We start from the raw sequence: 12,355 nt of genomic DNA, 5'->3' as shown, positions 1-12,355 counted from the left end.
AACAATTGACCGCGCAGAATATTACGTGACGCGAATTGAGGCCAAGTGTATGTTCAGTTTTGGTCTTCTTTGTGTAATAAATGACATCTGGAAGACTAGACAATCAAGTTTTCTTTTGCACTTCAGTATTTAGAACGGACAACATGTTGGTCTGCTCATTTTGGGTCTTGGCACCGTGATCTTTGACAATTCACCCCCCCCCCCCCCCTCCCCTTCAAATTAATGAGATTCCCCCTAAAAAGAGGACCAACACATCCCTACCATACTACTAATGTTTTGTATGTAATTATAGTTTAGTGTATCGTATGCAATTAGTTTAGTGCATTGCCTCGCTCGTAGTCAAAAAAGATGTTAAATAAATTAAAAGAAAAAAAAAAACTTCCCAGGACATCGATGAATGATTTATAATTATGTGCCACATGATTTTTTTTGTTCTGTCGACTTCTCATTCTGTTGCCTGTATTGTTTCATGTTGATCCATCTCCTTCTTACAGAAGGAAAGTTAAAATAAGATCACGTTGAATGTTATTAACCTAGAGTTGAATTTAAGGAACACACGAAGGAGTTCAGAGCATTGAAGTCAATGACAGAGAAGCCAGTGCGTGGTTACCAGGCAACGCTGTTTAGTCTACTTGTTGAAAAGAGAAGGCTATTGCAACTTAGTTTCAATCTACTCGCGTTATATCACGAATGCTGATCTCTGTTTGGCTATGCTACTCACTATCTATTCTGTTGTAGATAGTGAGTATCCTTATATTGTGCAGTTGTCAACAAAATGGCGGCGGCTTCGTCGCGTTATCGAAGTGTCTGTGAAGACGATGTTCGGGTAATTTACTCTTCGAGGCGATTCCAGAGAAGACAGAAATTACAATGAAATATGGAATGAAGATTTTTCACGGTAAAAAAAGGAGTCGAAGCAAGAGTTAAATGATTTTTTTTTTCTTCATTTACACTTTTAAAAGTCGGGAATTTCAAAATTCTGAAAACATTCAGAGCTAGGTTTCACTGACACAGTTTTTAGGAAAAATGGTCGTCAATGGGCACTTTTACGTCAGTATATCTTTGATTATCATTTTACTATAAAAAAAACTCGGCTCCTCGTTTCAGTTTCGAGCGAGTAAACGGTTTTTATGAAATGCAAAGGCACACACACAGAGGCCAATGCAATTCGACCTATTCAATATTATTCCCATTATTCAATTAAAACGTGAACCTGTCTCGTTGTTAAGTTTTGAACGACTAGTAGTTTTATACTTAAACAATTAGATTATTCGCTCTTGATTTCTATGCGTGGTAGTTGATTCAGGCTTCGCCCTCATCAACTATCACGCGATAGAAATCTCGTGCGCATAATCTAATTGTTAAATATATGCTTCGTGGATTTTAACTGGTCTTTACTGGTTTTGTTACGTTTTCGGAATCTGATGAGTGATAATTGAGCTTGTATTAGTTTACGAGTTACGCTCACAAAATGCACCAGAAAAACTTAGAGTTAAGACGATTTACTGTAATGTTACCTGGCAGGGACCCTAAATTTTACATTAAACATACAGTGTGGGTTTTCTAAAGAACGCCTTAAAAATTTTCACCAACAGGATGAATAGAAAGCAATTGTGAAATACACTGACAAACGTTTCTCTGGAAAGAAATTAATGTCTGTGTCGAGAAAACAGTCGAATGTAACCGAGTGGACAAGAAGAAAGATTAAGAAGAGGAATGTCCTGTGTAAGTGCCAGCTTTGTTAGTATCGTCCATGGTACAATACAAGCTAAAGTCAAAACCGAGAAGTGCACTGAAATCATATCTCTTTATTGCAAGTTTGACGCCTTATCACTTCAATTTTTTCCCATCAGCTGAAATAGAAACTGTATTCTAGAAAGCTTAATGGACACTGACAGGCACTTCCGCAGTATGTAGCTAATTTAAGAGAAAGTACTAATGAGAAGTATGTTATTTTAAAACTCTGTTAGGTATTTTGAAAAATACAAGTGGCTCGCGAAAATAGCAATCCAAAATGATTTCTCCCCTTGGGCTCCTCAAAGTAATTTCAGTAACTGTTTTTACCTCCGTTCCCGTGGGTCAAAGTAACTACAGTCAACTCTCGCCTTACAAAGACCTCGCTATCATACACACCCTGGTAACACGGACAGCAGCTAAATCTCCGGCAAAAATAAATTACAGACGTTTGAATAAAATAAATTCCCGCTATTACGGACTCTCGAGCTCGCTATTTGAAAGGACTCTAACTCGCGGTCCTACTGGTGTCCGCAATAAAGGGGGTTTACTGTATTACAGATTCTCGCTATTAAGGACTCTAACTCGCGGCCCTGAGGATGTCTGCAATAAAGGGAGTTGACTGTAGAGGGTTTTCTACATTTCCTGAATGAAGTGCTTGTCGATCGTGGTCCACCCTGCCTATTTTCTACGTTTTCCTCCATTTTCCGGTTTCTCATCTGGATGGGCTACGAGTCTTTACCTATAGTGAAACGATGAACGAAAGATTAAGTTTCGAATCTTCACAATGATCTTAATGCACGAAGTAATAATAATAATAATAATAATAATAATAATAATAATAATAATAATAATATTTATCCAGGGAGCCCACTCGCCTTGGCGGTTTTCAGTGGGGTATCTCGCATTTCTGGCGAGTGCCGTATTTAAATCCAACTGAGCAAACGTTTACTCGCTAAAGAAGTTCATTATAGTGGAATTGACCTTATTATTCAGTTCAATGATCCTATTTTCTGGTGAAGAAAGCTAAACACAAATTTTGGTTCAATTTTCAACTTTTATTATCTACATAACTTGCCTATTTCCACCCGATTACTTACATTTTAAAAACGCTTCCGGTTTTCTTGAAAGCGAAGAGAACGAAGCCGAGAGACGATCGTTAGAAGAAGGATTGCTTCAGCTGGGAAACCTGGCAGATTTCCCTATGCGTGATGCAATTTTATTTTGTAGTTTACTTTTAAGTGAATAATGAAATCACCTGTCCTGCAATTAACAGCTCTTGAAAGCTGTGCTTTCCTGTTTTCACTTTAAGTATATCTTGTTTGCTTATGTCCTATTTTAATATCCCTTGACTAGTCTAACTTTACATATAGCCGCGGAACTTGAAGCTATTTTCTCAGTTTAATTTCTACGCTAAATCCATTCTTCAGATTAAAGAAGACAATTCTGTTGCCCTTCTTGCGAGGAGATGTAGGTGAAGGCTTCACTCGGACTTTTGGTACGTAATCAGGAGGTGATCCATGTACCTTCGGTGGAATTGGCAACTTCTTGTCAACATCGAAATTTAAGGTCACCCGTATTCTATTTTCGATGCTTTCCATGTGGAACATTTCCCACGCTTTTACATCTTCTATCGTGTGTAACACTCTCGACGTATTAAAATCCAGGTCAGGGTAGCTGATGCTGAGGTACACATAGCGCCCATCATCTTGTGCCATGATGCGACAGCGCTTGTTAACTTCCCTTATTGGAGCACTGCGAGGAAGCGTTGCGCCGGCCGTGGACTGAAAAATCACGTAGCCATACAATGGCCTTATTAATCGCAAACGCAAGCGGTCAAAGGCCATTCGGAATTTCACAACATGTGCTACATCATTCTGTTGAAGAACTTCATATAGCTTGCGGTCAGGTTTTGTACTTTTTTGAAACTTCCAGACAGTGTTCGCGGTGGTTGGATATGACGGTGTCTTTACGTAAACTGCGTACTCGTAGCGTTTACTTGCAGAGCTGTGCTCAAGCCAGGCGGTGGCGTACTCACCACTGGACGGTTTCCCTGACTGGTCTTGTGAGGCTTGATCCTGAACATGAACCTTAAGACTTGACGCAGTTGAGCTTGGGATGTAGTAGCTGTTACCTTTTGTGTCTACCAGAATAGTGTAGGGGTTTGCACCACTTGCAGAAGCTGGTGTCATTTCTGTGAATGGAGCTGTGTGATGTTTTCGATTGCCATCCACCTCAACAAAGAATGTAGAAGAGCCTCTTACCAGTTTGTCTTGAAATAGTGTTGTCTGTGCGTTTTTTCCGGGTCCATTGTTTAGTCTTATGTTACTTCCCAGACAGACTAAAAGGTTTTGGTAAAAGAAAACGGACTTCTTAAAGAACAGTTGGATGTTGCGATGAGGATGACTTGTGCTTGAGAAGACATAATTCGGCTGATGGAAGTCCATTCCGAACACACCACTGGAAAAAGGCTCTTTTCCTTGAAAGGTAACACCTCCTGCAGAAGAAAGTGGGCTGAAGTTCCTTTGGTTTTTTAATTTTGCTTCGTTTCTTACAACAATCAGCGACATCGTAGTAGTGCCAGGAATTCTCGCCCAGTCCCAGCCTTCATTCACATCATGAGCTTTCAACGACTCCTCGTTGTTAGCTATCAGCATGGAGCCGTGACTTGCAAAGATACCGTTTGGATTTTCCGTACCACTTTGTTCAAAGTCCCAGACAAACTTGTTAAAACCCTTTACTGATACAGCCCAGTCTTGACGGCGATGGATTGAGAGCGCAGCAAAGTTCTTTGACCAGTGACCTTGTGGGGATGACTCACCGGTCATTGGCTTTAAAAATACCTAGAGTGAAGATTGATGTCAAAACGTGGATGTTGACCATTGGTGTGATAATTGTTTTGTAACATCTTAAATTAAAAGTATTTTAAAAAAAACGAATAAGAAAAATTGGCAGAGCAAGCAAACGATTATTTTTGTCCAGATTTTCATCAGTTTAGCACAGCCTAAATCACATCAATACTAAACAGAACATTTTCCTACAGAAATTTTTATTTATAGTTTTCCTTTGACGCATTATGCGCTTTATCACTCATTCTAAGTTTTCCGCCCTCTGTCCCTTGGGAAAAGTTGTGATTGCAGGGAATTTGCTTTATGAACTTTCCACGCTTTTCAGACACACAATTCCACCGGTGCTTTTCTATGAAATCGCAAAATTAGGAGTCAGTACTTATTCCTCGCTTCCCACGATTTGTTACACAATGACAAAAGCCAGAAAAGTAACGAAATGCTTGCACGATACTATCCACGCCTTCCTGGAAACTACGGAGTCTTCAAAAACCAGGAAAGGCAGCATTCATTCAGTGCTTACCGTGCTTTTTGCTTATTGGGAAAGTGTGGAATAAATTCGCGGAATTAATCTTTTTCTAACTTACTGTGCTCATTATTTGAAGCGATCCAAGGCTGTTGCGGTACGACTTTCCTGGATGGACTCTTCCATTGCGTAGATGCTTTAAGACAATAGGGTCCGTAGAGCTGTACAAACGTTTAAACATTTCTGCATCTCTGGTCAGGCGAGGAATTACTATACCTTTCGCAGGAGTTGTTGCAAGGGATCCTGGATGAGATACGCTTATGTATGCATAAGCTGGAAGATCGCTCACAAGGATTTTATTGGAATAGTCTGGGAAGCGTCCTCCTACACTGCTAGGTGTGGAATACTTAACAGCAATTGTTCTCATGTTTTTCAGACTTTCTCGTAAATTGCGTTTGGATTCACTTGATAATTCAAAGTTCGTTCCTTCTAAAAGATATTGCACTTGAGCTGCCGAGTGCAATCCGTCTGGTATGTATGCAGAAGCGTAAAATGCCATGTGATGGAAGCCAGTGTAATCGGGTTTGACGACTCCTCCAAATGCTCTATTTATGACCAACGCATTTTCCATCCATCTATGCAAGGCCACCATATCCCTTTGTCTTTCCTTTTTTTCGTCAATGGTAGTACTGGGCATTGCTAGAACAATGAGAAGCCGAAATATCATTCTTGTTATCATGAAGTCAGCTGTTGTTCCACTGTACTCGAATGATGACTGGTAAACTTCTCCAAAGTCATTATACCACTTAGCCGTTGCAATCAATTTAAGAAGCCTGTTTTTGGTTGCTGGAGTTTTGTTCAAAGTTTCTTTGAGGAGGTAAAGACTATGACTGAATCCAGCGCCACTTCGCAGCAACTCCAGGTACAGGGAACCTATAGCACTTCCTTCTGCCCATCCTTGGTCTTCAAGATAATCCAGGACATCCAAAATCCTTTGAAGACGTTCTTGGTTGATGTAATCTAATGAATTTCTTACTTTGGCTTGTGTGTAAGGCGTTCCTCTCGCTTTGATATTGCGTTCAAACTCGTTCTGCCTTGCTGTGTTTGATCCACAAATTCGTTTTATTGATTTTTGCACGACACGGCGTTTACGGGAATTCAAGTGAGGGGTTTCTTCCGTCACGGTCCTTGTTATCTCGTCACTCCTTGATCTTAAATGCAATTCTATTGCTAAAGGTAGCAAAACTCGCGACATGACGAACCCAAACTTCCTTGCAGGGTCAGTAGAGGAATACGTGCTTGATCCCCGTGTGCATCTTAAGCAAAACAAGGGCGGAGGTCCTGTTTTTAAATTAAGCCTGTCATATTTCCTGTGTGCAGAGTCGAAGCTTCTCGTAAGTGACTTCCAACGTTCCTGTACATCTCCTGTCAAGTCATAAGTTGTGGTCGTCTCGTCACAGTACCAGTTTCGTAAGCGACTTTCAATGTGAGCAATGCTTGAAGTCATTGAAGCATCAATGCTTGCGGGAAGAGCAGTTGGAGCCAGCTGACTCCAGTGATAGCTTCGTTGCCAAAAGTCGCGATAAGTGTACTTTGGTCCAAACCTGGTGAAAGGAGGAACAATTTTATCTCTTGTCTGGAAGGCAAGGTTGGGCACAAAATCTAGCAAATCAATGTAAATGGTATCGCGATGGTTTAAAACGAAGTCGACTGTAGTTATTCTGGCTCTTCCTCTTAGGCTGGCTAAAGTTGCTTTACATTCGTCATAAGACACCCATATTCCTCTCCATCCTTTAAAGTCCATGTCAACCATGAAAGATCCCACTAGAGTGCTTGCTCTTGTGTTGTCTGTAAGCCTAACCTCCATCTGTTGCCTTGGTGCCGTACGTTCCTTGTAAATCCAGATCTTAATACCCCCTCTCCACAAGTCGTGGCGTTGAATAGGAGCAGATGATGGCCTTTGATACCTGAATCGTGATGGTCCAGTAGGGTCAGACTCAAATTTAAGAGAATAGGTCCCATCTTTGGCGAAATTAGTGGATCGTACAATGCTTCCTCTGAAACCGGATGGAACAACAAAGCAACTTCTCTGTCTTGCGTCTTCAAAGTCCAATGTCTCGTCACATGGACCGCCTAGAAAGAGTAAATAACATTCTGGTGGAACAATCGTCGTACCAATCAAAATAGAGTCTTAATTAATTTGCCTATGCGCTAAATGTTGCTCAGAGGCGTTTAGGGGCTACGACTATCTTTGAATTGTTCTACACTTACAGCGGCAATCATGTGGATCACTGCTCTCTATAAGTGGTTTTTCACGACAAATCAGTTCGAGAAAGGGATATTTATACTGCAATACACAAATACAAATATGTGCTAGCATTTTTTGAGTAACACGTTTAGAGCGTTACGGGTAAAAAACAAAAATGCTTAAGCTTTTTCAGCCAAATACATTGACATATTTGGGAAATCTTGGTTAGCTATAGGTCGAGTTTTGAACCCATTATATTTTGTATCTTTTTAGAAATTATACTTACAACTTACCCACTGTCTGGCCTGATATTGCAGCACCCACCACAACAAAAATAAGGAAAATGTTTCCGGCCTCCATGTCACAGAAGGACTGTTTAAATCAACGCTGAAGGAAACAAAGTGGTGAGGTAATAAGTGAGGAATTCACAAGAACTAGCAGATTTACTTTTGTTTAGTTTTATTACTCCTCTTTCTGTTGTATTTTTATTGAAAATGGTCGTAACTATTCGTCTAAGAAGTCGAACGACGGTCAACGACCTTGTCGCACAATTTGTGATAAATCAGGTACTCGACAAGTTTTAGGTCGGCTTCTGTAAGGTAAGTCTTCGTTCCAATTGACTTAATTGGGAAATCTTTCTACAACTCAATCAGCATCGAAAGTCTGCAGATGGTTTCCAGAAGAATGTTAACAATTTTTAAGTTTGTAGAACGTTACATTTTGGTTCCGACGTTCGCAGTCCTGTCTGGGTATCTGAGCCGAATAACATGTGTGAAGCATTAAAAGACTCGAAGAAGAGTGTTTCATCCGATTTGAGAAGTTGGTTGAAAACGACGCGCAGCTGAGTTATTATTTAACTAACTTCGAGGTGATTGAAAATTGAACGGAAACACCGTTTCGAATGTTTGATGTAGCTTTTCAAAGCATTCATAATTCTTGATAGGATTCAAAGCAAAGCTTGAGTGAGAATGAATTGAATGAGCTCATTAACTCTTAGCCTGTTTGCTGACGACACAACTCTAATTTATAAGCACATAACTTCATTTACAAAGGGCATGATTATACTTTGGCCAGGAAATGGGTCTAAAGATGAACTGTAAGTGAACGAAGCAAAGGCTACGTGGATGGGTAAATTGAAAGAACGTAGAGCATGAAACCAGCTAAAACTTGAGAAAGATAGAGTCAAGACAAAAATAATAGAACATTTTATGAAATGTTGTCCATAATATACGCTTGAGATTTAAAATACTATTTACAAGGCTAAAAAGTTAAAACGATATTAAAAACCAAACGTTTTCGACTAAACAAGTCATCCTCAGGGTAAAAGACCGTCCGCTACATGCAGATTTTATATGCTTTTGGTGATTCCCGATGGGAACAGTTTCGCTACGTAAGAATGGTCGGGACTTGTTTGTTCAGACTGGGACTCCATTGTTGGACCATTAAGCCTTCGATGATTCTGCGCTTGTGAAAAGATTGGGCCGTACAAAGAATTCGCCGAGTAAAATAATCTTTCCTACGCGAGAATTCGATCCATTCTTTTAGTTGGGCTAGTGACAATTGCGTGAAGTTAAACTTGAATATGTCAAGTCTGATAGCAGGTTATGTTTAGACACCAGTGAAATGTCTACAGAAAACAGAGACTGACTCCTGGTTGAAAGTTATGGCTAATCAGGAGGTTCCGTAAGCCAGAAGATTAATTGTTTCATAACATGAAGAGGAGAAACGAGCTTCAATTCTCTCTGGCAATGCTTTTAGAACACGTGCACGTGTTTAGATGAAAAGAAAAACAGTGTTGTACACTTAATATTGTTTTACAAAAAGAAGAGAAATTTTCATTTTGTAGATATTTATTTTCATTCCATTTCAAAACTAAGAGATTGCAATATCATTGACCCGACACAAAACGATTCTGAGATCAATCTTAGTGTTATATCCAAACAATTATGCCCCTTGTCAGCTTTAATTCGTCCGCCAGTATACAACACGACGATATGTAACCAATTTATAATAACTTCGCTGTCTTTCCCCTAACAAGAATCGATTCGGAGGACAAGCCTAGTTTTGTAATGCCTTAGCAATTTCGCTGCTTTTGAGCTTTGATTCTGCAACAAGATACAACTTTCTGATAACAAAGCGATACCTAACAAGTAAATAACTTAAGTTTTTCGAGATTTGTAGTTGAATGAGCCATTTGAAAAGTTGGAAAATTAAAAGAATGTAGAAATGTTGTAGCAACCTGTGAGAAACAATTTTGAGGTAAAGTTTAGTTTAATATCACAAAAAATGTCCATTGTGTCACTTAATGCCTGCCTATAACGCGACAACCTGGCATCACTATGACTTTTAATCTCGCTGAACCAGTCATGGGAATCAATGTGATTATAATACCTTAGACAGCGAGCTTCGGAATTTAATAATAGATTGAAAGATTGAAAAATATTATCGGATATGGGGCGAAGGATTTCGCTCTCTTAGGTCATGTACTTTTGACACCGTTTTTAAAAGAGTTGAGCTACCATTTAAGAGATGTTATCTAAAATGCATTGCAGCATGACCTGACCTTCCAGATAGTTTTCTTAAAATAATTGGTTGAAGGGGGTCAATTTTCTCTTATGTTCGGATTCAAAAGTTTTCTTTTGTAAACTTTAACTTCATTCTTTCGTGACATGACAAAGCAAAAAGTGATTGATGTGGAAAAGGTTCAAACATCACTTAGGGAAGGCAGCAATGTACGGTTCGTCAATGGACGAAATAAGGCGTTTATCCTTAGCTCTTACTCGCCACTAAAATATCTAACATACCACAAGTAAAAGTGCTTAATTGCGATAAAGAAAACTTCCTTTCAAAGAACCTAAAACGAAATAAGAAAGAATAAAACGACATTTGGGGAAATACTTTACGCTTGTGGATAAAAAGCTGCACACAAACCTTTCTTTTTCACGGAAATTTTCATGAATTTACTCTGTTATATATTGTTTTTTTTTTGTAAATAGCAGTGCTCAAAAGGGGTGATAAAATAAAAAGAGACTAGTACTGCAATTCAAACCAAAAAATATCTCACTCACCTCAAACAGAGGAAGTTTAAAACAAAAGGCAACCTTAACTTGAAAACCTTCGACCATATCGTTTTACAATTGTTAATAATTTATATTTTAAGTGCACTCTTCTTTTTTTTCTGGTTTCATTCATTAGTATCATATAGTCACTCCTGGACGTTCGTGGTGGGCTACTGTTTAATATGACACAAAGACGGGTGAGTCATCAAATGATTGCTAATAATTCATAAGGCATTGTGAAAACTTCGTTCATTGGAACGTGTCGCTACATCAAGAACGACAGTCGCTGTTAGACTTTTCGATTCAAGCCAAATTGCTCAATAATTGTTCAATAAAATTAGAACTGGTTAGGGTTGCTAGATTCGTCGATTAGCACACTAAATTTACGAGCCAGTGTCCGCATTCCGTAAAATGTAGTCACTGCATTGGCCAGTCAATAAGTTATCTAGAGAAACATTTCTTTCTCTAGCAAGTGAAGCAGCTCAACAAATTAATGGGTGGCAAAAGATACCTCCCAACAGAGTAAATCTATCAAAAAGTTAAAATGCTGTTGCTGTTTCTGAAATGTAAATCGACAAAATCGTAGGAGATCGTTTTGTTAAGTTGTAATTGACTTAAAATGGGCAAGGAGATGTTATCATCATTCTTCATAGCCTGAGGAGGATTACTGAAAAATAATTCGAACCTTGGGACATGTTTACTACTGCCACGCTAAGGTTGATGAATGGAGCGGTTTAAGTTTACAATATGTCAAAACAACACTCGAGATATATCCTTCAAATTGACTAATTTAGGAGGAGTTAGGCTTTCGTGTTCAAATAAAATAAACCACCATTTTAGTGTCGTTTTAATCATTCAGTGCTGAACTGAGATAAATGGAAGTGAACGCGTACTAATGCATTTTGAGAGGTCACCGAGGCTAGGTGGCATAAGCTGGTTATTGTCTGTTGCTTTTGAACTTACTCAGACGGAGTTGAATAAAGCACTCGAAAGTCGAAGTTTTGAAGGCAATCAGACACGCAAGGGAGAAAACTCGAAGAAACCTTCCTCAAAACAACAGGTCGGCTGAGTTTTTCTGGTTCATTAAATTTCGCCATTTAAAACAGTCTTAGCAGATTTTACAAACCTACCGTTTTCCGATTTCTCATCTAAATGGTCGGTCCTAAATTGGACAACCGAAATTTTTATAAAATAAGCTCTAGGAACCGCGAGAAATTCTTCGGCCCGTTTCAAAATTATCGCTGTTGGCAAAGCTTTCCTCGGAGATTCGGATTTACTCCTGACCGATCGCTCCATAAAATAGTTTCGTTTTTACCAACATGTCACGTCGATCTTAAGTCACATCTGAAAATAAAGCAAATTCCTTTTGGGTACGAAAGAACGTTCAGTTCATATTTCTGGAACGACGACATCACTGTTTTGACTCATGAAATGAAATTGTAGCCCCCGGCCGAATAAATAATATTTTTCAATTATCTAAAAGTGGTATAGAACATTGGCATTAAAACAATATTGCATGACTTTTCTGGCCCTTAACTGAATGTTCAAGATAGTCTAAAATTGTTTCTTATAAGGAATATTCTCAGATGATAACAATTAAAAACCATTCAAAGTTGCTTTCCTTGAAGGTGTACATCAATGAAAATGAAAATAAACAAAAAAAATAATGCAAAAAAATTTATCTGACCTACCTCAAAACTTAATCGTCGAATAATTCCTATTAAATCGTAGCAGCAACCTTACGACAGCTGTGATCCTGAAAATCCTTAACCATACCGTTTGACCGTTGCTTATAATTTACAAGTCATACATGTGTACACTTCGTTGGTATTGGTCGTCTCAGTCCGTTGGACCAGTTAATTACTCACTGTCGGACATTTTTGGTGAGCTATTGTTCAATATCACAGGAAGAAGGAAAAGTCATGTAACTACTAATAATAATTCATAGCGTAAGGTGCAAACATCGTTCATTGGTCATTTGGATCAAACGTGCCTGGATATT

General features: G+C 38.9%; 1 protein-coding gene across 1 annotated transcript; it reads right to left on the bottom strand.

Moving 5' to 3' along the window:
* Positions 1-2,759: 2,759 nt before the first annotated feature.
* On the bottom strand, positions 2,760-10,543 carry LOC146472839 (uncharacterized). The gene is made up of 4 exons (XM_085119176.1): positions 10,363-10,543; positions 7,588-7,681; positions 5,168-7,179; positions 2,760-4,577 (listed from the first exon to the last, which is right to left on the bottom strand). The coding sequence occupies exons 2-4, from the start codon at positions 7,652-7,654 to the stop codon at positions 3,123-3,125; spliced, it is 3,534 nt and encodes a 1,177-aa protein (XP_084975302.1). The 5' UTR covers positions 7,655-7,681; positions 10,363-10,543; the 3' UTR covers positions 2,760-3,122.
* Between the last annotated feature and the right edge of the window lie 1,812 nt (positions 10,544-12,355).

The sequence above is a fragment of the Pavona decussata genome, unplaced genomic scaffold, assembly GCF_977016875.1.
Source record: "Pavona decussata unplaced genomic scaffold, jaPavDecu1.1 SCAFFOLD_96, whole genome shotgun sequence".
Taxonomy (NCBI): Eukaryota; Metazoa; Cnidaria; class Anthozoa; order Scleractinia; family Agariciidae; genus Pavona; species Pavona decussata.
Note: the sequence above shows the minus strand (reverse complement) of the source record. Positions and strands in the feature narration are given on the sequence as shown.

Excerpts from the sequence above, each read along its gene's own strand:
- LOC146472839 (XM_085119176.1), bottom strand. The coding sequence starts at position 7,654 with ATGGAGGCCGGAAACATTTTCCTTATTTTTGTTGTGGTGGGTGCTGCA. Across the intron at positions 7,180-7,587 it reads AATATCAGGCCAGACAGTGG|GCGGTCCATGTGACGAGACA; the intron begins GTAAGTTGTAAG and ends TACTCTTTCTAG. Across the intron at positions 4,578-5,167 it reads CGCTTCAAATAATGAGCACA|GTATTTTTAAAGCCAATGAC; the intron begins GTAAGTTAGAAA and ends TCTTCACTCTAG.